Source organism: Girardinichthys multiradiatus, chromosome 19 (assembly GCF_021462225.1).
Source record: "Girardinichthys multiradiatus isolate DD_20200921_A chromosome 19, DD_fGirMul_XY1, whole genome shotgun sequence".
NCBI classification, from domain to species: Eukaryota; Metazoa; Chordata; class Actinopteri; order Cyprinodontiformes; family Goodeidae; genus Girardinichthys; species Girardinichthys multiradiatus.
In genome coordinates this window covers 35961177-35988787 of record NC_061811.1, presented here as the reverse complement: position 1 = coordinate 35988787, position 27611 = coordinate 35961177, and the positions used below count along the sequence as shown (strand labels likewise).

The window sequence follows — 27611 nt, the reverse complement described above, 5'->3', positions numbered from 1 at the left end:
TATTCCATCCTCCTGAATCAACAATTTGTAGAACTACTTGTTGCTGCAGTTTCGGGGTATGTCTCTATCAGCTTTTTATACCTAGAGACAGAACGTTTTGTTAAATTTTCTGTCCACAAACCTTAAGGTCAGTAACATTGAGTGTCTGATCATGTTTAAGGTCTTGCCAAAGATTTTGCCTTTGGATTAGGTCTGTGCGTTGGGCCATTCTAACACATTAAACATGATTTCATCGAAACCGTCCCATTCTAGCTCCAACTCCAAGTATAGGTTTGTTTTACTGCTGGAAGATAAAACATCTAACCAGCTTCGATGTCCCTGTTGAAGCGAGAAAACATCAAAGCATGATGGTTTCACAACTATGCTTCACAGTGGGGATGGTGTGTTCAAACTCCAAAGGGAAGATTTGTGAAGTGTAAGACTAATAGTTGTCATGTCTACAGATTCTCCCACCTAAACTATAATCTTGTCCACAACTTTATCCCTGACGTGTCTGTTGTGTTCCTTGGTCTTCACAATAATGCTCTACTTTGTTATTCTATCAAATACAATTCACTTAAGTTTGTTGTTGAAATGTGTACAAAGAAAGTTGTAAGGGACATGATAAAATGTGAATGCAGTGTAAACGATTGAAATTAATTGTGCTAGTATAAATCTAAGTTACAGATTACCAACAAAGAAAGCAAACAGAATTCAATTTGAGCTTGAGAATCGAGATGCCTTCTGACGAACAAACAGCAATATTATATTCATACCTTCAAAGTCGTCTATCTTTTTCTTCAGCTCCAATTCCAACTGAAGAGAAAAATGAGACAAAAACAACAAAAAAACAAAAAAAACACTGAATGATACAATGAAAGCCTTCTTTTAAATCTGACAAGAAATACAGGGTGAGGGGATTACAGGGAAGGAATCGTAGAATAAAAAACATCAACACTGATAATATGCTGCCAAAAGACACAGTTCAGTAAGAATTTAAAAAACCCAATACATAACAATTAAAAACGTATTTGCTTGTCCAATCAAAAACATAGTTGTGAAAAATTATGTGCCACTGCTTTACTGATTTCTTCTGTTTTTGTTTTCTTTTGTCCATCCATCCATCCAATCAGAGATCGGATCATGGGAGTAACAGGTTTAGGAGGCAACCACAGACATCGCTCTCCCCAGCGACATCCTCCAGCACGATCTGGGGAATCCCAAGCTGTTCCCAAGCCAAACAGAATATATAGATCCTCAAGCAAGTTTGGGTCTTCCCAGAGGTCTCCTTCCAGTGGGATGTGATCAGAAAACCATTGAAGGGAGGTGCTCAGGGAGCATCCTGATGAGATGCCCAAACCACCTCAGCTGACTCCTTCCAATAAGGAGAAGCAGCAGCTCTACTTTGAGCTCCCCCTGGGAGATGTAGCTTCCCACGCCATCTCTAAGGCTGAGTCCAGCCACCCTCCAGAGGAAGTTCATTTCGGTCGCTTGTATCCATGTTCTTGTTCTTTTGGTCATGATCCATATCTCATGACTCATAGGTTGGGGTTGGAACACAGATGGACCTGTAAATTGAGAACTTTGCTTTTTGGCTCATCTCTTTCTTCACCGCAAAAGATCAGAGCAGTGCCAGTATTACTGAAGCCCCAATCCGTGTGCATTTCCCATTTTATTCAACCATCACTGGTGAACAAGACATCAAGATACTTAAAACTCCTCCACTGGAGGCAGAGACTGGCCCACCAACCCAAAGAGGCCACTCCACCATTTTCTGGTCAAAAACCATGGCTTTAAACTTGAAGGAGCTCATTCTCATCCCGGCCCCTTCACACACACGAGCAAACCGCTCCAATGCGCATTGGAAGTCACGGCCTGAAGCCAACAGAACCACCAAAAGCAAAGAGGTTCCCAAAAAAAGACAGCTTCCTCTCCACAACTACGTCCCGAGATTCTGTTCATGAACACCATAAAGATCCGTGTCAAGAGGCAGCCCTGGCGGAGTCCAACACAAACTGCATTCTTGACACAAAGTCGACCCCGTTTCCAGACACAGCTCAGGTGTGGCATGGCCTTCTATTGCTCCTTCCTCTGGGACTGTTGGTGTGAGGACAACCTATGGGGCTCTGGTGAGGTTATGGGCGAGCCCCGTTAGTGTGGTGGCATATGTGTGGGGACTCTGGCTGGCACTCTATGGCTCACATGGATGTTCTAGGCCTGCAGGAACTGCGGGGATGTGGCAGTGGGGTTGGGTAGGGGGGTTTTGTGTCTCTCTGGCCTGGGGGCTGCTGCAACTGTGTTTCACTGCCAGCCTGCCTCCATGTTGGGCATGTGGCTACTCTGCAGGGGTGCGTAGACTCTCCCAGCCAGGGGTCGCTACAGCCTCTATGGACCGAGGCTACCTGCCCTTTCTGCTCTTGGACGAGGAGTGATGTGAGGTGACTAATCTTCTCATTATTGTAACCTCCTTTGTAATTCCAGGTAAAGAAACTAGCACGCACGCACACACCTACTCAACAAACACACATCTACTATATGCATTAAGAAAGAGACTGAGTAAAAATGGCATCCATGGAAGAGTTCCAAGGTCAAAACCAAACTCATTTTGATGATCCCCAAGACTTTTGGGAAAGTATTCAATGGAAAGTGGAACTTTTACAAAGATGTGTCTTGCTAGACCTGCCTTAAAACTAACAGCATTTCAGAAAAAGATCATAATGACAAACGTGGTGGTACTGTGGTGATGCTGGGCTTTGCTGCTTCAGGACCTGGAGGACTTGCAGCAATTGATGGAGCCATCAATTCTGTTCTTTAGCTCAAAATCCTGAAGGAGAATGTAAAACCACTTCATGACCCTAAACTCAAGCACACTCGACTTATGCCGCCGAAAAATGATCCAAAGTACACCAGCAAGTCCACCTCTTAATGGTTAAAAAAAAAACAACTTTTGAGTAGCCTGGTCAAAGTTTACTTGAATCTATTTTAAACAATACTCAAAACCCTTGCAATATGGCCAATCTGAAACAATTCCCAAAAGGAAAGTGGACAATGATTCTGCAGGATCGACACAACACACATCTTCAGTTATTGCAAATGCTTGATTGCACACGTTGACACAAAGGTGGCACAAACACAGAAAAATGAATTCTTTATTAATCCTAGAGGGCAATTGAATTGAGTTTATACAGTAGCATACAGGACATACACAGGCATAAAAACCATAAATATCTAATAAAAATAGATAAAATACCTTAACTAAATACAATGCTATATCCACACTACAACACGAAATTTCTAAAGGCCTTTTGACATTAATAATTAGATACAGGACAGACATCAACAATATAAACAATGACACAGTAGAAAAAGGGTGAAACAATGAATGGGTTATTTCCAGTTTAAGAAGAATTGTAAATTCTGGTAGCCCGAGGAACAAAGGATTTCCTGAATCCGTCCATGATGCAGGGCAGGGAAAACAGTCTCCTGCTTAAAGTACTCCTCTGCCTAGTGATGACGCTATGCAAAGGGTGGTGGACATCGTCTACGAGGGTCAGCAGTTTGTTAAGAACAACTAAACCACAGGGACTGAAAGCTTGAACCTCCACTGCTTTTCCTTCCTCCTCGCCTTTAGCTTGGCTCAGGCTCTGCCGCCTCTATACTTTCTCCTCAGTTCCTCAGGTATATCGTGAAAAGTTCCCTTGATCCAGTTTAGTCTCAGTACCAGTAATTCATTACGTGAACATGCATAATATTCACCACCACAAACCATAGCATAAAATAATATAAGCCATCCCTGGATATGTCACCTGCTGAAACTGGACGTTTTTTGTATGTTACAGGTAGGCTCCTGAATTACTGACATAACATGACCCACCAATACACATACAACTACACCCCTACCCAAGAATTTCAGTTACACAAGAAACAGAGATTGAACCACACAAAACATAAAAAAAAACTCTGTACTCCCCCTTCTTAAACAAAAGGTTGTGGCGACCTACACACTAGCTGCCATGCATCCAAAACATATGAAACAGCCACAAAAATAATCCCAAAGATATGTTTTCACCATTAATGACCTGATTAATTCTGATTTTACTTTGTTTATAAAAAACTCCTACCGACTCTCTGCGTGAACAGTTTGCTAATCACTTGAGAGGCAAGATTGAGTTAATTAGAGCCAACATTTTATCTGAGCAAAAAGCAGCTTTTAATTCAATTGATCTGTTCTTACCTCTAAAAACACTGAACAGTTTGGTCCTGGTTGGTGCAGAGATGCTTGGTAGAGTTTCATACCAAGTCAAACCAACCATCTGTCCTCTTAAACCAATTTCCACATCACTTTTTAAATTATTCTATAGATTTGTTGAATGTGATTGCATTGTAAAGGACAGGATGAAAATAATGGAATCTCTCTGGGTCAAATACATTTTCAAAGCACTGTAAATCTTGGATCCCACACAAAATTTGAGTTAAAACTTAGTGGAGGAACCTTCGACTAGCAGCACAGTTAGAAGTCCCTTGTAGTATGCCACCGGATTTGGATAAAGAGAAAAGGAGGAGAGGAAGCAAAGAAGTGAGGACACAAAAAAGGACAAAAGGAAGGAATCAAAGATTGACATCAGGAATAAGGCAATGCAGGACACATGGAAAGAAGAACATAAGAAAATAAATATGGGGGGTAGGACACAAGGAAAAAAGGAAAAAATGACAAGAGATAATTGGAGGTAGAACACAAGAATGGACAGCAGAAAGGAAAGATTGATGCCAAGAAGGGCGGCAGGACATCTAGAAAAGAATGAAGATTTGAAGGAATGGCACAAAGAAGAAAGGTATGTAAGACACAAGATAGGGAGATAAGGAGGAAAGATAAAGAGGACACAAATAAGGAAGTCAGGACATGAGGAAGAAAGGAAACAGACAAGGAAGGACAGAAGGAGGACTACAAGGAAGAAAGGTCAAAAGGAAAGATAAAAGGAACGTAGGTCATCAGGAATTAAGAAAGGATGAAGCATGGAAAAAACAAAGACATTTGGCAATACAAAATGTTTTTCCACACCATTTTCTTTTTTCCATATCCCATTCCAATTCTAAAGTTTTCTGGAAATTGACTTTTGACTAATACCTGTTGGGCTTTTTTCTTCTTGAGTCCAGCTGTAAAGCATGGTGGGTCACACTCTTGGTCTAGATCTACCCTCATAAACTCCTCAATAGACAGCTGACTTGTGGGTGTGTCCTCAAACTCTGTGAGTCTAATGTGGAAAGAGAATACAAAGTCATTAAAAAAAGTACACAGAGTCACTGGGACTACAAAGATACAATTATTAGAGATGGGAATCTCTATGTTAAACTAGGAAAAACACTGACAAATCTGATAAAGAAAAGCCATACAGGTTTCCACAAAGTGGAGGGTAGCTTGAAAATGTTATCAAATAAAAAATCTTTTCAGCCAACCTTTTCTTTAGTGTGGCTTCACAGACTTTCACAACTTTAACAATTTCTTTGATGGTGCGACAGAAGTCGTGTAAACGAGCAGAAACAAGAAGAGCTGAAAAACAAGCAAAAAACATGAGTTTTTATCAGAAGTTGCAATGCCATGTCAATACATCCACCCCCTCAAACCTTTTCACATTTCAAAACATTACAACCTAAATGTTTTTTTAATTTAATTTTGTGTAAAGTAGTGCATTGATCACTATGGTGAAAAAATCTTTTCCCGTTTTACTTTAGAAAATGGCTGAAGCTTAGTCATGCTAGATGGACTCTGAACAGCAGGTTTTAATCTATTTTATAACTTCATATTTATTATTTTCAACTGGCACAAACATTGTCAAACAATAAACATTTTGGGAGATGCTCTTGATGCGATCGTCTAGATTTCTCAGTATACAATACTGTCTTTCAGGCCTCTGTGTTACTGATTTCCCTTCTGTATCAAGTCCACTTATTCAAATTTGGGCCTTCTGTAGTCATGTATGTGACAGTTTTTCCATCATATCAATTTCTTGAACAATTCCATTACATTGGTTAGAACTGGTGAAACTTTCTGGTTCCATTTCCTTGTTACTGCTTTCTTCCAAGCCAAGGGTAGAATTTTAACCAGATACTTATCTTTCCTTTGTGCATATCTGTAGGATTACTAAGGTATATTGTAACAGAAACATTCAGTAGCAAATTATATCAGAGTATATTCCTGATTATTCATATGTTGCTAAAGGGTTTCTCTTTGAACGTGCCCGTAATGCATGACTATTAATCCTCCCACATTTAGCTCTTTCTCCTACTTTTCTTTATATATTCAGTTACGATAGTGCTATTCACCAACAATGCCTTGTAAAATGCTGATGAGTTAATTATATTGATGATAAAATTCCTCTCAGAGAACATTGTTCTGATTTATTATAATAACCTCTTGCTTGTACATATCTAAAGAGTTCATCTCTTTTCTCTCCATTGAAAAGTAGCAACTGCTGGTGGCAAAATCATTTCTACATACCCTCCATGTTGTGATTCATTTTGTTAGTCCACTGTATGAATCAGTGATTATAATTATGAGGTTTAAATCAAGTGTCATATTATATCCACTTTAATGTTTGTAGCTCTTTATTAATTTTGTATTTTCTGGGCATTCTAAAACATTTTAAAAGGTAAAATCTGTGACTAAGTCTAAATAATTTTGCAGTTGCTTTTCAGTTCAGATCAGATTTGGAATTGAGATGAATTCTTGACTTGTTTCAATTTCTTTCCTTCTAGCTTCATAGTTTTGTTTTAAAATCCTGCAGTCTAACTGCGCAGCCACTACTATTTTATTTCCCTCTTAATTCTCTCTCTTTTCACTAACCAACTCTAATATTAAACTCGTTATTATCCACAACTTGCTGTCCATTCATCAATGTACTGATTTCAGTGGAATCCGTCTTACACGATTGTGCTGCAGCAACAAGTCAAGCAGTCTGCAATCTATTGTGAAAGGCTGCCAGCTGTTACTGTTATATTGATCTTGCACAGTGCAACAGGGTCCAGTCTTGATGGATTTTTGTAATCACTCACTGTCTGCTGGGCTTAAGAGATTTTCATACAGGACCATGCACCCTGAGCCTAGCTCCATCCATCTTTTGATCAACTTCACTCCGCTTGCTGCCACCACAAAGTTTCACCATGGAGATGTAGGGTTTAGACTGATACGTGTTTTTACCTTGGCTTCCTTAAACAATGCTTCTTCCTTTTAACAGGGGCTTTCTTCTTGAGTCTCTCATAAAGACTATATTTGTGAAGTGAATGAACAACAGTTGTTCTGACAAATGATTCTCCCTCCTGATTTATGAATCACTGCAGCTCCTCCAGAGTTTTCATTATTCTCCCGGCTGCTTTTCTAATTTAGGCTCTCCTCGTCAGTTTGGGTGGATGGCCAGGAATTCCCAGATTTGGAGTTTTGTTATGCTCTATTTTCTGATGGTAGACTGAACAGTGCTCTATGAGATGTCCAAAAATTCTGATATTATCTTATTACCAAACCCTGTTTGAGACTAATGAACAACTTCATCTCTGACCTTCATGATGCCGTTTGTTCACTGATGTTCTCTAACAAACCTCTGAGGCCTTTACAGAATAGCTAGATCTATCTTGAGACCAAATTCACAGGTTTACTCTATTTACCACTTAGTTAACTTCTAAAAGCAGTTGCTGGGACTTTATTTTATTGAGTGGTAGACTAATTTGGGCTGAGTACAAAATCCTTAAATGCTTAAATCCATGTTTGTTTATTTGTCCAACATATTTTTAAATTCTTAATGATTTTCCTTGTGCTTAATTATATGCTACTTTGTTTTGGACCATCATAAAATCAGTCAAATATACACTGAAGTCTGCAGTTTTAATGGGAAAAAAACTTGGGAAAGTTTAAGGAGTGAATACTTTTGTAAGGCACTGTACAACAAAAACACAGATTGAATAGAAATAATTAAAATGTTTTGTCTAATTACAAAATATCTTGCAAGCATATATTGCTAACTTTAAGCAACAGCACCAATAAGCAGTGTTTCTGTTTGTAGAACTTCAAGAGAGAACCAGTACGACAGGAGGCACCTTCATGGTACTGAACCAACAGTCCACCCACACACAAAATCATTGCTTTATAAAACAAACACTAACATTATGCAATGAACGGCCATGTGAGACTTGGAGGGGAACGGTTACATAACCGTCATTAGACCTACAGCACTCAAGAAGCTGATGAAAGATGTATGCACCAATCTTCTTCCATATGCACACTTCTAACTACTTTTACGAGTTCAAGGACGGCCTTTCAGTTACATTGCCTTGAAACCAAATACATCCAATACATTCAAACCTTTCTTCTTTTCTTTCTAAGTGGAGACCTGCCTTCACTGTTTTGTTCCTTTACTCAAGCTCTTATCCTAATAACCAGAGGAAATTGATTTTGCAATTTAAACATTTATCTGTGAAAAAGGAGCACAGGAATGCTTTTGCCAATCGACAACTGAATTTGCTTCATATTTAGAGACGGATGACTAGTCCTCCAGTCTGAGTGTTTCTACCTGAATGATTTATGATAAACAATTAATTATTGAGGCGGTGCAGCCGAGAAACAGAAAAGGTAGAAAACTCCAACTTGTATGTAAACATGTAGGGAGTGGAAGAAGCAAAAGATGTGATATTAATGTCAAAGCTAAGGATACTCTTGCACTAATGGAGAGCTGTGAGGTCAGCACACATTGACAGTAGCACAAAACCTCAGATGGAGAACTGAACTAGTCCCTCATGTGTAAAGCGTTACAAGTCCAAGCTTAACAGAGTACACCTTTAAAGAAAACAGAATACACACAAAGGAAAAATAATCTACGTGTATACAAATTTGAATAAGCAAGACTCTGAGGACAATCTTTGGACATGCCAATTCATTTCTACCTGGGTGTACATAAGGGAAAGCCAGACTCTTCACGACAGACCCCTATATAAACACGCCAAAAGATGTAAATTTGCTTGTACTCTTCTGCGCACGATTAAAAATCATCTCAACTCAAGGGAAGAACAGAAACTTCAAATTGAATGTTTAGGTGCTCCTAAAATACCATCTATGTTGCTGTTGCAAACCTGTCTGACAAAACCAAACGTTAACCTCCATTCTTGGCAGAACTAGAGTAGACTGATGAGTTGCAGCTGATCTGGGGGACTGATACAGCCCGCAGATACAACTAAGCTAACTTAATTAGCTTAGGAACACGGGCATTGTTCAGCTGAACAAAACGGCACCAAATGAAACGTCGCTCTCAGAAAAGGTTAATATCCTCCAACATAGAATTACAGGTCCTTCTTAAAATATTAGCATATTGTGATAAAGTTCATTATTTTCCATAATGTAATGATGAAAATCTAACATTCATATATTTTAGATTCATTACACACTAACTGAAATATTTCAGGTCTTTTATTGTCTTAATATGGATGATTTTGGCATACAGCTCATGAAAACCCAAAATTCCTATCTCACAAAATTAGCATATTTCATCCGACCAATAAAAGAAAAGTGTTTTTAATACAAAAAACGTCAACCTTCAAATAATCATGTACAGTTATGCACTCAATACTTGGTCGGGAATCCTTTTGCAGAAATGACTGCTTCAATGCGGCGTGGCATGGAGGCAATCAGCCTGTGGCACTGCTGAGGTCTTATGGAGGCCCAGGATGCTTCGATAGCGGCCTTTAGCTCATCCAGAGTGTTGGGTCTTGAGTCTCTCAACGTTCTCTTCACAATATCCCACAGATTCTCTATGGGGTTCAGGTCAGGAGAGTTGGCAGGCCAATTGAGCACAGTGATACCATGGTCAGTAAACCATTTACCAGTGGTTTTGGCACTGTGAGCAGGTGCCAGGTCAGTGCTGAAAAATGAAATCTTCATCTCCATAAGCTTTTCAGCAGATGGAAGCATGAAGTGCTCCAAAATCTCCTGATAGCTAGCTGCATTGACCCTGCCCTTGATAAAACACAGTGGACCAACACCAGCAGCTGACACGGCACCCCAGACCATCACTGACTGTGGGTACTTGACACTGGACTTCTGGCATTTTGGCATTTCCTTCTCCCCAGTCTTCCTCCAGACTCTGGCACCTTGATTTCCGAATGACATGCAGAATTTGCTTTCATCCGAAAAAAGTACTTTGGACCACTGAGCAACAGTCCAGTGCTGCTTCTCTGTAGCCCAGGTCAGGCGCTTCTGCCGCTGTTTCTGGTTCAAAAGTGGCTTGACCTGGGGAATGCGGCACCTGTAGCCCATTTCCTGCACACGCCTGTGCACTGGTGGCTCTGGATGTTTCTACTCCAGACTCAGTCCACTTCTTCCGCAGGTCCCCCAAGGTCTGGAATCGGCCCTTCTCCACAATCTTCCTCAGGGTCCGGTCACCTCTTCTCGTTGTGCAGCGTTTTCTGCCACACTTTTTCCTTCCCACAGACTTCCCACTGAGGTGCCTTGATACAGCACTCTGGGAACAGCCTATTCGTTCAGAAATTTCTTTCTGTGTCTTACCCTCTTGCTTGAGGGTGTCAATAGTGGCCTTCTGGACAGCAGTCAGGTCGGCAGTCTTACCCATGATTGGGGTTTTGAGTGATGAACCAGGCTGGGAGTTTTAAAGGCCTCAGGAATCTTTTGCAGGTGTTTAGAGTTAACTCGTTGATTCAGATGATTAGGTTCATAGCTCGTTTAGAGACCCTTTTAATGATATGCTAATTTTGTGAGATAGGAATTTTGGGTTTTCATGAGCTGTATGCCAAAATCATCCGTATTAAGACAATAAAAGACCTGAAATATTTCAGTTAGTGTGCAATGAATCTAAAATATATGAATGTTAAATTTTCATCATGACATTATGGAAAATAATGAACTTTATCACAATGTGCTAATATTTTGAGAAGGACCTGTACATCCCACAGTTATAAACGTTTTCAGTTTGAGTTGAATTAAATAGCTTAAGTCAGCTAAAACAGATGGTGTATAGTCGACTAGCCATTAGGCTTCTACCATACACATTATGAATTTACTTATGATTTACATGCTCACAGCAATATAAAAATCATCCGACTACAGGTGAAAGAATTGTTAGATATTAATTTCCCTAACCCTTTAAGAAAAGGATCAAGATTTTCTTATTATATGAATATGTGAAAAAAGTGTTTGTCTTTTTGTTATGCTTGCTGTTCACTGCAGAAAGGCTAGAAGAAAATACTCTGCTCAAAAAAGTTAAAGCAACACTGTATCTCTTCTCAGCTCCTAGACAGTCTAATGTGCAACCTGGTGGCGTCAGATGGACCTAAACATGATGTCCCAAAGATGTTTTATTGGAGTGGAGTGGAGTCAGTGGAGCATGGAGACCAGTAAATAGTATATGTTCCTTTATCCTCCTGGAACTGCCTGCATACTCTTGCAACATTAGGCCAGGCATAATCATGCACCAGTAGGAACCCAGGACCCACTACATGAGCAAAGGGTTTAACGCTGGGTCTTAGGGTTTCTTTCCAATTCCTAAGTAGGAGTCAGGGTGCCATTGTTTATCCTGAACAGGTCTGTTCATCCCTCCGTGGATATGTCTTCCCAGACCAACAATGACCCACCACTAAACCGATCAAGCTGAACAATGTTACAGGCAGCATAATGTTCACTGCAGCTTCTCCAGACCCTTTCATGTCGGTCACATGAGCTCAGAGTGAACCTGCTCTCCTCTGTGAAACGAACAGGGCACCAAGCCAAAATTTCCTGTTCTGGTGTACTCTGGCAAATGCCAGTCGAGCTCCACCATGCTGGGCAGTGAGCACAGGTCCTACTAGAGAACGTAGGCCCCTTAGGCAACCCTTATAAATTCTTTTTCTAATGGTTTGGTCAGAGACATTTATGTCAGTGGAGGTCACTTTATAGGGCTCTGACTATGCGCTTCAAGGGAATAAATATAAGAACAAATCAATTTACTTATCAAGAAACCACCCATCTTAAACTGTCCCAGCTTCCAGTTTGTTCTCAGACTGTTGTACACAAATGGTAAATGGCCTTCACTTGTATAGTGTTTTTTTAATCAATCCGAGGACTCCAAAGCGCTTTACAATACAATCAGTCATCCACACGCTGACAGTGGTCACATTGTAGCCACAGCTGCCTGGGGCAGACTGACAGAAGTGAGGCTGCCATACAATTGCAGCCACCGGACCCTCCGACCACCATCAATCAGCAAGCAAGGTGGGTGAAGTGTCTTGACCGAGGACACAACGACTAAGACGGATGGAGCAGGGGTTCGAATCGGCAACTAACAGGTTACAGGACGAACGCCTTTCTACCACCTGATGTATTATCATTATGTGTCATTCCTGTGTAAACAGTTGTTTTAAAAATCAGTTTTTTAGTTTTCTAATGTCAGCAACTTCAGAAACATGCATATGCCAGACATGTACATGGCGGGGGTTGCCACACATTTCCCCAGTTAATTATTGATTCATCTGAAATTTCGCTGTAATTCTGCTGTAAGACAGACGCTACAGGAGATCCTTCCTGCCCACAGTCATCAGCATCTACAACGGCTCTTTGAGGAAACCTGCATAATATGAGCTACAACAACACTTTTTTATTTCCCTTTGGGATTAATAAAGTATTTTTGAATTGAATTGATGGGAAATATGCAGCAGAAGCAACACAAATCAAGATATTTAGCATAAGAGATCAATTGCAGCAAGAAACCAAAAATAAAACTGATGTTTTCTTTATCAAGTATGCCTACAACCAATTAAGAAGCATTAGATCATTTGCTTTCAGGGGGCTTCATTTGACCCGTTATAGGGTGCCCAGTTTTTCTCTCCACATCCTAGGCAAACACAACATGTTTCTGACTTGGGTTAAACACTGCCAGAGCTGCTTTTTGTCACTGATCTTGTTTACCATGTTAAGGATCTCCAAGTCAGGGTCTCATCTTTACTTTTTGCAAATGATGTGGTTCTGTTGGCATCTTGAAGCCATGATCCTGTATTCACTAGTGTGATTAGTCAAGTGTAAATCGGACAGGATGAGAGTCAGTTCCTCTCAAGCCAGATTCACACTGTCCAGGTACTGCCTTTTTCTCGGCTAAAATCCTTTTTTAAAGAAAGGATCATAAGAAAATCTCAACAATTCAACTCTCCCTTGATGAACCTGCAACCAAGGTCAAGATATGTCATATAACTTCTTGGAAACATGTTCCGTGTGACAGCTGCTGAGTCTCATTCTTTCATCTTTTGCCAAGCCTCAAGGGCTCCTCCTCTCCCTCTTCAGTGTCCGACTCCAATAACAAGTAGTGCAATCTGAGGCCATGCTTCTAAGAAAAAAACAAGCACTGGTCTCTCCAGGTCAAAAAAGATCTGCTTTAAGTCAAGGATTTCAAATATCTTGGTGTCTTTTTCATAGGTGATGATAGGAAGGAAGAAGAGTTAGATCATGACCAAAAACATGAGCTCCAAGCTACAAGCGGCTAAAAGGTGTCTTCTTTGCATGATAGCCACACTCTGCTCTGAGAGTTGAGGGGAAGAGCTGACAGTAGAGCCCCTGCTCCTTAACTTTAAAAGAAGTCTGCTAAGATGGTTTGGAATCAGTTCCAGATCTTTGAGGCAGAGCAGGGGATCTTAAACTTTATGAACGAAGCTCCAAATCCAATTTCTCGGGAAGATTGGAGGTCCGAAACTACTAGGGATGAACATATCAGGTTGATTAATTTTATGCCTACAACGTTTTGTTACTGTAAGCCACTCTGATTTCCGACAGCAAAATGCAATAAATCCCTCTAACTTGAGAAGAAATTTGAACTTAAATTTGACCAACTTTATTGTTCATGCCTCAACAAAAATAAAGTGCATTACTTTACACACAAGAATAAACAAAACAAAATAATCTGAACTTGAAGTGCAACAAGACGCAGCACGTCTCCTCTGCGCTTCTCCTGCCACCCATCACTCACATCAAAACCCTGTGTATGCAGGGAGCAGGCAGAAAGCAGCTGTGCCTTATTTTATAAGTTTAGGCTGGTCTGTGTTCCAGATAATTATCCCAGTGGATCCTTTTCTACAAGAAAAGAAAAACATATACATAACATTCTTGCATATATACAATAATAGTTTAGTTAATTTGGTTATTTTTTACCGTTTCACACAGATAACTAATGTGACAATGTCACACACACACAGTTGAATTTAGTGAGTTATGGTTTTCAGGGTCTGGCCATCTAAAACCCATACAGTGAGTGGTGTAGGAAGTGGTTCTGTAGAAATCTGACATTGAGGAATCGGATCTCAGTCGATTGAATTTTGTTCTGAGAAGGAGTTGAGGAGTGCTGGTATAATGAGGGACTCGTCGTTGATATGCAGCATGGTGTGGATCAAAAATAGGGGGATATTACTGTTTTCTGAGTTCCTCGCCAGAAGTCAGGACTCAGAAAACGGTGGGCTTTTGGGTGAATAGGGCAGTTGGTGATGAGGTGGCTAGAGGCTCCACAGTATAAACATGCGCCGGCAGGGAGTCTTCTCTGGGAGTCAGTCTGGCTTTGCCCACCTGCCAAAGTTCAAGGTGGTCTTTTCCTGGTGGTAGTGGAGACTCAAGGTATTTTCTAGGAGGTTGAGAGACAAAACTATGGGAAGTTTGAGTTTTTTGTAATTTGGAAGCACAATCTCAGTCTCTTTCACACAGTGCATTGTCAGTGCGTTAAAGGGATTAACTCTTCAAACTTCGAGGCCTGTCCCTTCAGGCTAGCTCGTCTTTTAGCAGTTTATTTAAGGCTAAAGCTCCTTGGAGGGCCTGCAGGTTTCAACCCAATTTAGCAGCTAAGTCCGAAACGCTAGAGGGAAGTCCGCTACTGTACGATTGTGCTGTTTTAATTTCCCTAGTCTGAGAAGACGTTCCTGGGCTCTCTGATAGATCTAATGTTTCATCAGTTTCTCCACAAAAATCCTTATCAGTATATAATGCGATTGTTTGTTCTGTAAACCTCGCTTCTGCACAAGTTAAGGCCTCGACTCTAAAAACCCAATAACATAAGAAATCTTTACCCTTAAAAAGTATCTAATCCTATAACAGTTCAAAAGAAATATCTAATTTATTTGGAATTTAATGTTTTTGTAAAGCTCCTAAAAACACCTGTCAGGTATCTTTAAGTATTTTATATAAAATATTTGCAGACATGCTTCATATGAAAGTTATGAAACAGTCCTTTTTGTAAAATAAAAGTTCTCCAGATAAGAATATAAATTTCACACGTTCAGTATATCATGATCCAGAATAGTTATGTAAATGTGCTCTGACTTGTGCACAAACAACAGTATGCTTCTTTTGTTACAGCAACCAATATTTTATCCCTTCACAGAAATGCTGTCTGATCAATTCAACTAATGTTTATTTGACCACCTGGAGGCGCTCACAGAGCAAGGAAATTTCCTTTTTTTTTTTTTTTTTAATGGTGGGAACTCATCAAAAGCAACACATATAGCTCAAAAAATGACAGGATTTATGTTCGACAAAATCTCCATTTCCTCAAATTTCCACCAACTTCACAGGTGTTTTTCAAAACAGCAGCATACATGACAGCATAGAAAGCAGACTTTATGACAAAATGTCTCACTTTTCCAGACTGAAAATTCTAGAGTTTCAAGGCCTTTCTAGTCCATTGTTAAGGTTAAATACAAAACAACACTATGCAATTACAGCAGATATTTTGACAATCATTCTTCAAATATGGAAGCCGCAGAAATTCAAAGATGGATAAGCAGACAGGTGGAAAATAGACGAATGGCAGAATGGACGAAGATGGATGAACGACAGACGAACAGACAGCAAACAGATAAACGCTGAACAGAACGGTGGATGGAGGATTTACAAAAGGATAAATGGCAGGACGGACAAGTGGACAGATGGGCGGATCGACTGGTTATTAGATGAAAACATTTATTAATTATGGATAAAGTGGAAAGGGGAATAGTCTGGAAATACAACTATACAGAAAAATCTAGCTCCCCACAGAAACCCTGTCATTAAAAAATAAACTTAAGATTAACACTGCTCAAATCAGTGACATCTTATGTTTGGATAGCAGTCGGAAAACACATGATGTTAGGGTGTATTGATCATATAAAGAGTCACAGAGAACAGTTTTCGTGTTTACACATTTTTTTTCCTAGTGGTCTTTTGCAAACTTTTTTTTTTGCATGGATAAAAGCGGCAGTTAAACATGACTAATAATTCCTGCAGGAATGAGAAATCTGTGGTTTCAGCATCTTCTTAAAGGAAAGTTTGCAGAGAACAGAACAGTAGTTACTTTCCTCCCTCATCTTTTACAGCTCCTGCTGCCCTGAGCTTTCAGGCCCCTATATGAAGTACTCTGTTGGAAAAAAAACGGCAAAGACCATAGTTATCTAATGCTGCCTCGTGTTTATGGTTACCTGCGCCACAGAGTCCAGATGGCCTTCTTCCCGTGTGCATCCAGTCTCTCTTCATTCTCTGCACCAGTCGCAGTGCCGTCATGGAGACCTCACGGCTCTTCTCGCCAAATTCCAGCATTTGGGTGAAACGAGGTATATATAGGCAGGGGTCTGGGTAGAAGGAAAAAAGTAGTTCTTTTATGAACTGAGACTCTGTAAGATTCTAAACCTCCTTAAAAGATTTCTTTGGTTTTTGCCACAATGCATTTTAAAATTAGACAAAACTTACCTGAATATAGACAAACACAAATTTCAAATGACTGACTAATTTTAGTAAGCAAAAAAGCTTTCCAAAGAAACCTGGCTTTATGTGAAAATATAATTTCCCACCCATGTCATAACATGAATTACCTGAAATGCCCAAATTGTTTTGGAGAACTATGTTAATTTTTACAAGCCACACCAAGCCATTATTATAGCCTGACTTGCAGAATCAATAAACCACTGTTTCAGGAGCAACAGGAATCTGTCAAACACTATTTCCACCAAGGCAGAAGACGTGGAGATGGTGGAGGAGTATGAATACCTTGCTGTTCACCTGGACCAAAGACTGAACTAGAGAGGAAACAATAAAGCTGTACAGAGCAGACTGTACTTATTGAGGAAATGAAGATCCTTCAGTTTTTGCAGCACGGTCCTGCATTTCTTACATAGGTCTGTTAAGAGTGCAATCTCTTCTCCCATCCTCTCCTAAGGTGGCAGCCAGTGACTTCAAAAAGCTCAACAAGCTGATAAGGAAGGCTGGTTCGGTTCTGTGGACTGTTCTAGATTCTCTGGAGATTATTGTACAAAGAAGGATTCCTCATAAAATGAAGATTATGGAAAACCCTGAACCCTTCATGAGACTGTCAAACAATAACGTCTTCAGTTAGAGGCTTCTTCAGATCTGCTGTGATGCCGACCGCTACAGGAGTTCCTTCCAATCCACATTGACTCTTTGAAGAAACTTAGGAAATATACGAGTTGAAACAACATTTAATTTCCCTTTGGGCAAAATACAGTGTTTATTAACTAGATTGAAATAGAACCTGTGTGACAAACTAAGGTAGGCTCAACAACATTAACAAGACTTTAGGACTTAAGAGAACCATAGACAGAGACACTATCCACTAATGGAAAAAACAAAACATAAAGTGATGCAATGCAGACCTTACTTGGGCTCAGTTAAAGTCAGTGCTCATTATTTACAATTAAAGAGAATGGGCAAATATGACTCTATGGGAGACATCCAAGGCCAAAACCACTGCTGACCAAAAAACTTACAAAGGCCCATCTCACAGTTGCCTAAGAAACAACTTAAAGGTCTACAAAACTTTATGGAAAAAATGTGTATACCAACGAGACAAAAGCAGAACCGTTGAAATGTGTGCATTGTCTTACATCTAATATATGACCAGAAGCATTTCAGAAAACTCTCTACCAACAGTCAATCATGGTGGTGGTAGTGTGATGGTCTTGGGGTCTTGGTCTTTGCTTCTTAAGGACCTGGATGGCTAGTTGTAATTGATGGAGACATGGATTATGCTCTCTACCAGTAAATCCTGAAGAAGAATATCTGGTCATTAGTTGATGACCATAAGCTCAAGTGCATTTGAGTTTTAAAGTAGGACAATGATATAAAGCACTTCAGCAAGTTCACTCCCGAAGGGAGCTTTATGCTAGAAAACCCTTTAAGGATTAGAAAACTGTGCAAATAAGACTGGGTCATATTTCACCCACATGCAATTTAAAAGATTAATTGCCAAGGGAGTGGATTTATTTATTTATTCTTCTTTTTACATAGGGCCAGGTTGCTTTGGCTTTTTTAATGTTTTAATAAATTATTATTTTAAAACTACAGGTTACAGGTTTACTCAGGTTATTTTCATCTGACATTAAAGCCTGTTTAATGATATGAATCATGTAAGTGTGATATATTAAAAACAGAAAAACTCTAAAAAGGACAAACTGATTTTCTGTAATGTACTTTGTAAACAGATACTCAAATGATGATAGTTGTTCTGGAGGAAGTTATCTTTAAAGTGGGCAATACCTGCTCCATGTCAAACATGAAAAATGTAGATTATGATTATTTTTCTTTTTTTTTTAAATCACAACTTTCTGCTTTTACTACCAATAGCATGGCTGGTGGGCAATTTGCTTTTGGTCTCTTTTTTTGCCTCCTGCTTCTGAAACTTAGGTGGTAATCACAATTTTAATGAGAAAGTGAAATCAGAATAAACCCCTGTTCTCTAAACCAGCACAAGTAGTTTCTCTTTTCCAAGCGATGACTGTGGACGTACATTTTTGAATGTAATGTCTTTGCTCACAAAGGAGTGCAATGGAAAGCTGGAGAAGTCAGCTGGTAATAAGATTGAGGCCGATTTGTTCTTCCTCATCATGTACTGTCTGCAAAGCTGACCACTGCTCCAAGTTATACTGGAAACTTAAAAACCAGCCTTACTTCAAAACTACAAATCCACCAAACAGCAGTTTATTCCAATCTATGAATGCATGTGATTTCTGAAGGTTTATATAGAACGAAGGTTGCTCTGTAGATGATTCCAACCCTGGAAACCCTGTTACAAGGGCTTCATTTTTCACCAGTTTGACAACATATCTGTTTTTCCAATTTGAAGTTTCTCTTTTGCTTAGTTGTTCTCTGAAATAACGATGTCAAGCACACAAAGAGTTTTAGAGATGGTGCCTTTGCAAAAACTGTGTCATATTACTATAACAAACTTTAATATATTTTATTATGGCAGACCAACACAAAGTAGTACATCAGAAAAATTATACGTTTCGTAATTGTTTTTTTTTTTTGAGAGATTCTGTCCCCTGACTTAACAGTTTGAGCAACCACCTTTTGCTGCATGTCTTTTGGGACATGTCTATCAGCTTTGCACATCTAATTGCTAAAGTTTTAGCCAATTTTACTTTGTAAAATAGTTAAGATCACTGTTTAGCTGGAAGCCAAACCTCTGCCCCACTCAAGTGTTTTACAGCTTCCTACAGTTTTTGTTCTAGGATTGACCTGTACCTAGCCCCATCTTCCCTCTGTGAAGCTTGAATGTCCCTGGTGAAGAAAAACACACCCACAGCAAGATGGTGCCACAACCATGTTTTACCATAGCGAGTGTGTGTGGTGTGCTTAGTGTTATGTGCCCTGTTAGTGTCCCATCTTGCATGTAGACCAAAAGGTTCTATTTTTGTCTCAGCTGACCAGAGTACCTTCTTTCACATGCTTGCGTGGTCCTCAACATGGCCTCTGGCAAATTGCAAAAAGGACTTCTTATGGCTTTTATTTATTCTTTCTAGTCTTCCATAAAGGCCAACGTTTAGGTCAAATTAGATTTGAGAGAACTAATGTTCTGGCGACAGTTCCCCACCTTAGCTGTGCATCTCAGCAGCTTATCCAATGGCAAACCAGGTTTTTAATCCACACACACACATACAAATATACATGTACATACATACACACTACACTGCCAAAAGCATTTGTGCGTCTAGTTTGACATGTAAACGAACTTTGACGACATTCTATTCTTAATGTATAAAAGGTCAAATTTGTTAATAGACCCACCGTTGCCAGCAATAGCAACTTCAGCTTCAGCCATGGAAGTGATTGGAACACTAGAATTCAATGATTTTGAAGCATCAGAAAAAAAGGTGGTTGGTGGGGGTTAAGCACTTATGAAGTTACTTGCAAGGATTGAGTAAAACAGTTTTATGAGAGTCAAGCTATAGTCCTCCCTCAGTTTTTCGTCTCCCTTTGGAAGATTTTTTGTGTGCCCTGAGGCTGCACTGCCTCTTCCTCCGCCCCTGCTTCTTCAACTCACTGAGCCGCCAGAGGAGGAGCCCGACCCCCACCGCCCAACAGTGACGCACTCTGCGGAGGAACCAGAGGGAGGGACTTTTGCAGTTCTTACGTCAGCGCCATGTCTTGATATGATTGGTTCTCAGCGAGCCATGGGCGTCAGAGGAGATCGGAGCAGTGAAAAAAACGCAATACAAATAGAGCAGAGCGCAAAAAAAAAAAAAACAAAAAAAAAATCACGACGAATAAGTATTTATTGCGGATGGCCATAGATGTGGTATAACATCACGGTTTGGTGTTCGGCTACACGGACAAAGACGGAGGACTACCCGTGAGGATTAATGAAAAAGCGAGGTGGAAAAATAAGGAGGACTATCCGGATTACTCTGGTCGAAAAGGGAAAACAAACGAGGGCTTTTTTCAGCCAAGTGAGGATGAGCTTAACGCCAGGAAAAGGCAGCTAAAGTGTTTGTGTTACATGGAAGCGTGTAGAAAACACGCCTGGGTGAATCCGCTTTGGATGACGTTTTTAAAAAAGCAGAAAATCCAAAATACTCCGCACAGGAAATAACAGTACGTTCGGGAAAACGGATCCAGTACACCGGGTACCAACACAAGGATCCACTGTGCCGATGCCAACGGCAGACTGTAGCTTCTTCCACCATGGCCGGATCATGAGGTGTTTGACTTATCTGTTACTGCTCCCAGAAACACTGAAAAAGTCCAAGAAGCTCCCGGGCCGGCTGCCGGCATGTTATGAGATTCTGACTTTATCCCTGTCCAGCACCAAGAAGAAGCAGCAAAAGGAGGAGACGACGAAGATGGCTGCGGAGTTGTTGTCCGCCGCCATTCCCAACACCACCAACTTGGTGAACGGCACCACGGTGGCGGATGGAGAGAAGACTAAGGAGGCGGTGTGCCTGGCGAACAGCGGCGGCGGCAACAGCAACACCGGCGGCTTCGGCAGCGCGGCCACCACTCCGACCAGCCAGCAGAACATCAACAATAACAACGTAGATCCACCCAGTTGGCAATGCAGCTACCCCACACTCAGAGAGAGGTAGCTTCAACCACGCGTTGTGGATTAATGACAGGTCATGGCAGCAGATCAGGACCAATTAAAGCTGGGCTCTGCAGTTAATTAGGCTCTGGCTTCTATTACGCATCTAATTTTGAAACTATTACTGTCTATCACGATTTAAAGCCAGTCTAAAAATAAATCTAAATGATGTTAAAGAACTGTTAAATAAGGAGATAAGACCAGGACTTTGGTTTTTATCACGTTCAATTAATTATGTTGGGTTTATTTTAGGATTCAATGAAATGTCACAAGGTTCTGCTAATGTTTTAAAGCATTAAAAAAAATCCTATAGTTAAGAATATTATATCAGTGGCTAGTAAGATTTAAAACAGCAGTCTCTGTGTATATTCCATACATGACTTAACTCTTAGATTTCCAAAAGGCTGCCAACATTTCCAAATCCAGCATGTTTCGTGACAGAGGTCGAAAGGTCAACAGGACCAAAACAGAGCAACTTTACTGTACTCTACCCCTCCTGGACATCTTCTGAATGCCATGATCTCTGTCATACCCAGAATGAACTGCAGAGATTTTACATCAAACCGTTTCTTATTGCTTCTTATACCTCTGTGCTTCCTCTGAATATTTTCACTCATCCCACTGATACTCAGTTACAGCTTCCATACAAGATTGTTGAATAGTATGTCGTTCGGATCGCAGTAAGATCCGGCTTTTTAAGTGGCCTGTCAACGATCATAGCCAGTAGAAAATCTGCTAATTCCACTCACCAGCCATCTTTGGTAAAAATCACACAACCCAACAAAAAAGATGTTGGGAAACTTTTTAACATGCTTTGTGTAAAACAAAGGAAAAACAAATTTTCATACTAATGCTGAAATAACACCACGAACATTACAGCTATGATAAAGTTATTATATTTTGATCAATTTAATCAAAAATTGCATAATAACGCAGTTGGTAGCACTTGCCTTGCAGCTAGCAGTTCCTGGGTTCGACTCCCGGCCGGGGGTCTTTCTGCATGGAGTTTGCATGATCTCCCCGTGCATGTGTAGGTTCTCTCTGGGTACTCCGGCTTCCTCCCACAGTCCAAAAACATGACTGTTAGGTTGACTGGTCTCTCTAAATTGCCCTTAGGGATGAATGGGTGTGTGCTTGGTTGTTTGTCCTGTGCGTCTCTGTGTTACTCTGCGACGGATTGGCGACCTGTCCAGGGTGTCCACCACCTCTCACTCGTAGACTGCTGGAGGTAGGCACCAGCTCCCCGGTGACCCACAATGGAGGAAGTGGGTTTAGAGGATGGATGGTATTTTAAAACACCCACTGAATGTAGTGGTTTAAATGATTATGTGTAGAATGTCTGATTTTTACATTCTGCTTTTTAATAATTAACATTAGTCTAACAAGGTAGTATTAGATGGTCAAATTGTCCAGCAGGCTGCTCAGTTATCCAGCCTGCTTTACACACATGCCAGTCATTGCTTGTCCAGTTACGTTTTCAGTCAACAATACCTGAATAATTAAAGAGTGATGGGTGGAGCTACCTTAGCATCCACACTGTGAATTTCAATGGTTTTATGACCAAAAAAGTTTCCAAACAGACTTAGTCTTTCTTGTAAGTGAAAAGTGAAGTGGCCTTTTCCAGCAGCAGCAGGTGGGGTACTGAATGCTGCTCGATTCTCAAAACGGTATGAAATACTTTGGTCACTCCAGTAATTCTCTGGTTTCTCAATTTATAAATTTAAAAACAAAAAATAGGTGGCAGCCTTAGTTTTAATGCGTTAAATAAACAAGGGAAAAGTGATTTGATTTGTCAGTTTTGGACCTGCCAAAAGAAAACCTGGCTGGCTTATTGGTGCATCGCTAATTATAAGCATATTCCGGAAACAAAAAGTACATCATTTAAGTAACACTGTCACTATGAAGCAAACAAGTAGTATCTGTGATTAACAAAATGATAGAAGCTGATGTTTTACAACACTGAACCTTATCTGTGAAACTTGTTCTTTTAGGAATGCTCTGATGTTCAACAATGAGCTGATGGCTGATGTTCATTTCATTGTTGGGCCCCTGGGGGCCTCACAGAAAATACCTGCTCATAAGGTAAAGCTGATCATGGAATTATTATTAAATAACAAAACTTGTTTTGTGTTCTTAATATTTGTGGTTTTTGTTAAAATATGTACAACAAAGTTGTCCCAGTCCCTCTGATTGGTTCACAGCTGTTTCATTTAATGAAAAAAGGTCTGATGAGTGTCTCCTGCTTCCTCCCAGTACGTTCTGGCCGTGGGAAGCTCAGTCTTCTGTGCCATGTTTTACGGCGATTTGGCAGAGGAGGAGTCTGAAATCCACATCCCAGATGTGGAACCTGCTGCTTTCCTAATTCTGCTGAAGTAAGCCACACACCAGTACTCCTCACACAACCGACCAGGGGCCCACATCACGTAGCCCCGTCAGTGTCACTTCAAAGCACATTATTACTCATCTAGAGCTAAGCAGAGGAGAACTCCAGAGGGCTGGGAGTAGAGGGCAGCAGCATCATTATGCCCTGTAATTGCTGGGTTTCTCTTTACTCCTAAATCCTCAAAAATATATTCACAACAGTAGTTACATTATTATTATTAACATTCTTATTTAGCTCAGGAGCTTTGAAGAGAATTGTTTAATGGATTGATGTTGGCTTATGTTTTTTAGTTTGTCTTACATAAAATGACATTCAAATTTGGCTGGATTTTCCTGAAGAAAAGGAAAAGAGACACGAGGGGCACGGCCAGGTATGGGATGAGTGGAGAGGGTTAAGCGGGGGTGTGGTCAGGAGAATGAGGCAAAGTGGCAGCTAACTTAATTTGACATATTAAATTAGAGAGTGAGCAGAGCAACACTGATCGTTTCTCCATGGATAGGTCTTTTGAGGAGGAGGATTTTTCAACCCCCTCGTCACCGGAGGTTAAAGGAGGCTTTATGGAGCCCAGCGGGCCTGAGTCTGATCAGTACCAGCTGCTGGCTCAAGGCGTTGACTCAGCGATGCCCGAAGTCAGCGCTGCCGAGACAGTGGAGGACAGAATGGGTCCAGTTTCTGGATAGAGAAGTGACCATAGCAACATCAGTGCTAACATGGGCTAACATTCAAAGCTAACATTCAAAGCACTACCAGACTGTGAGAAAGTTTACATTTACATGTAGAGTTATATTATCTGAAATAAAGCATATGATCAAAAGGTATGAAGCATAAATAATCAATGCTCGCAATTCCAACTCCTGACTCGCTACGGGGCGTGTCTGAGTGAGATGGTTTTATACCCGAACGCGGGACTGTGACGTACCAAGCTGTACCGTTTGAACCAACAGGAAAATTCAACTAGCCACCATTCAATGCAAAGAGGGCAGCACTAAGACTGTTTTAGGAAAAATATTGCAGAATTAAAGTTTACATGAAAATTTTTAAAAAGTGCACAGTCACATAAAGATAGACTACCAAGTCAGCAGTCCTCCACATGATAGAGTAGGCCATAATATTTTTGTATTAAAAAACATTTTACATTGGTTTTAATTGGTCTTCATTTGTTGAGTTGCACCTGTATAATTCTGTTTTTCTGCTCCCAGATACCTGTACAGCGATGAGATTGACCTGGAGGCAGACACGGTGCTGGCCACTTTGTACGCCACCAAGAAGTATATCGTTCCAGCTCTTGCCAAGGCATGCGTCAACTTTCTAGAGACGAGCCTGGAAGCCAAGAACGCCTGTGTGCTGCTCTCCCAGAGCCGCCTGTTTGATGAGCCTGAGCTGACGCAGCGCTGCTGGGAGGTTATCGATGCTCAGGCTGAGCTGGCACTGCGCTCAGAGGGCTTCTGTGAGATCGACATGCAAACGCTGGAAATCATCCTGCAGAGGGAAACGCTTAACACAGAGGAGGTGGTGGTGTTTGATGCAGTAATGAACTGGGCTGCAGCAGAATGCAAAAGGAAGGGTTTGGGGCCCAGCACCCGCAACAAAAGAGACGTCCTGGGCAAGGCGCTGTTCTTGGTGCGGATTCCAACTATGAGTGTGGAAGAGTTTGCTAATGGAGCGGCACAATCCAACATCCTTACCCTGGAGGAGACGCACAATGTTTTCCTGTGGTACACTGCGGCCAAAAAGCCCACGCTGGACTTCCCCCTGACACCAAGGAAGGGCCTGTCCCCTCAGAGGTGTCACCGCTTTCAGTCCTCCGCCTACCGGAGCAATCAGTGGCGCTACCGTGGCCGGTGCGACAGCATTCAGTTCGCTGTGGACAAGAGGATTTTCATCGCCGGTCTAGGGCTGTATGGATCAAGTGGTGGCAAAGCTGAGTACAGTGTTAAGATCGAGCTCAAGAGACAGGGGGCGACTCTGGCACAGAACCTTACCAAGTTCGTGTCGGACGGCTCAAGCAGCACATTCCCTGTGTGGTTCGAGCATCCTGTCCAGGTAGAGCAGGACACATTCTACACGGTGAGCGTCGTGCTGGACGGGAATGAGCTGAGCTACTTTGGTCAGGAGGGCATGACAGAGGTGCAGTGTGGGAAGGTCACTTTTCAGTTCCAGTGCTCCTCAGACAGTACCAATGGGACAGGGGTGCAGGGAGGACAGATCCCAGAGTTGGTGTTCTACGCGTAGGCCGCTCTCGACTGCTGTTGTTGCCATCTAGCCTTCAAACTAATGTAGCATTCAAACCTTTGGTTAATACCACATTAAATAGTCTGCCTAGGTCCTCCAGAGACAGTTTTAAAAGCAGCAGAGCTGTTTTATTATATTTAATTTAAGGTTATTTTTTTATTTAAGTGCTGATTTAAGGTTATTCGCTCGGCTGCTTGTGTCGAAGGGCTGCATCTGCTGTGGAAATAACTCTCATACTGTGCTTATGTAATCAAGGTGGAGTCCAAACCTGGAACGAGTACAGACTGTTTTAGGGTTAAGTAGTTTCATACGATGTTGTTCTTCTAGTTAAAGCAGGAATACTACAAAAGGAGTGACCATAATGTAGGGTGCCGAGTAGAAGTCCAAAAAGAAAAAGAAAGCTCTTTGCAGATGGTGGTTTTGAGAAAGACTTCAAACATTTTGTCTTTTGTAAAATACAATTTACCTGGTAACAGCTGGATGCTGGCCTTATGTGTTCTGTCCAAGAATGCTTACACGCCTGATAATAAAATGTAAACACATGCAAATATCACATCTTTGCGGTGCTGGGGATGGGGGGGGGGTAGAGGGGGCTACACCACCCTCTGGTCAAGGAGCCTCATTTAATGTAAAGATGTCGTTTTCTCAAGCAAAATCAAGTGCTTCTCTGTAGATTAGGATAGTGGTGAAAAAGTTAATTTAGCTCAGTAATTTTATTAAAAGGCTAATTCAAATATTACTGTAGTGAAGGATAAAGCTTACATACGATGCATGGGTAACAAAGGCTTGTAGAGAAGTTATAATGCATCTAAAACCCTGAACTATTAATGAACTCATTATTAGATATTCCAAGATAATGGTCTTCATGAAGCCTGCTTTCTTCTCACAACTGCCCGTTTCGGTTGTCTCCATATGTGAGAGGATTCCTGTAACCGAGATGAAAACTGTTCCTTGCTATCACAGTGCTTACCTCAATTAAAACAGGAAGGTATAACCTGATCGGACTGTTTTTATTTAAACCAAATAAGCAACAATTTTATCAGTCTATGCTAAGCAATAATTTATTGATATGTTACGTTAATATATCACTAACATTTATTTATTAACATGACACAAAACATGGAGAGGGAATGAAAAGGTGAGAGTTGTTACCATTTAAAATGTAGCCTACTCAACGCTTTAATTTGTTTGAGGTAAAGTTATCTAGGGAAAAAAAATAATAATAATAATCAAGGATTAAATTGTTTTTCAGTCACTAGTAGTGAGATAAATTTATAGTTGGTGTTTGATGAAACAGTTTGTTTTATTTTTACAGATGTGCACAGTGATAGAAGACTAAATTAAAATATGAAATAAACGTGCTGAATTTAGTTCACAATTTATGTTTTGTTTTTTTGTTTTTAAAGAAAATGTACTATTGCAGAAAATATTGCTTCTTGGGACCAACAAGCTGACAACTGGTTCATTAACCTGGCTTTTCACATGCTTAATACTCTCCATCTCTGTCTCGCCAACAGTGCCTTCATACAGGTTGGATTTGATAAAACATGTCTGCCCAAATCTTGACTGATTGTGGAAGCTTCACACTCTACTTCAATTCTGTGCCTCTCTACTCTTTCAGACTCTGGGACGTTAATTTCCAGATCAAATGCTAAATATTGCTCTGTCTG

General features: G+C 40.7%; 2 protein-coding genes across 3 annotated transcripts in view; one reads left to right on the top strand and one right to left on the bottom strand.

Moving 5' to 3' along the window:
* Positions 1–27611, bottom strand: part of brf1a (BRF1 RNA polymerase III transcription initiation factor subunit a) — a 119438-nt gene that overhangs the window by 39859 nt on the left and 51968 nt on the right. For both annotated transcript variants that reach the window (XM_047392913.1, XM_047392912.1), the window contains 4 exons: positions 16432–16581; positions 5434–5527; positions 5105–5231; positions 756–795 (listed from right to left, as the gene is read on the bottom strand). In XM_047392913.1, coding sequence (XP_047248869.1) covers positions 756–795; positions 5105–5231; positions 5434–5527; positions 16432–16581 — 411 coding nt within the window. The remainder of the gene's footprint in view (positions 1–755; positions 796–5104; positions 5232–5433; positions 5528–16431; positions 16582–27611) is intronic.
* LOC124884883 (BTB/POZ domain-containing protein 6-B-like) lies at positions 19136–27319 on the top strand. The gene is made up of 4 exons (XM_047392915.1): positions 19136–21326; positions 23318–23408; positions 23580–23698; positions 24909–27319. The coding sequence occupies exons 1-4, from the start codon at positions 20899–20901 to the stop codon at positions 25939–25941; spliced, it is 1671 nt and encodes a 556-aa protein (XP_047248871.1). The 5' UTR covers positions 19136–20898; the 3' UTR covers positions 25942–27319.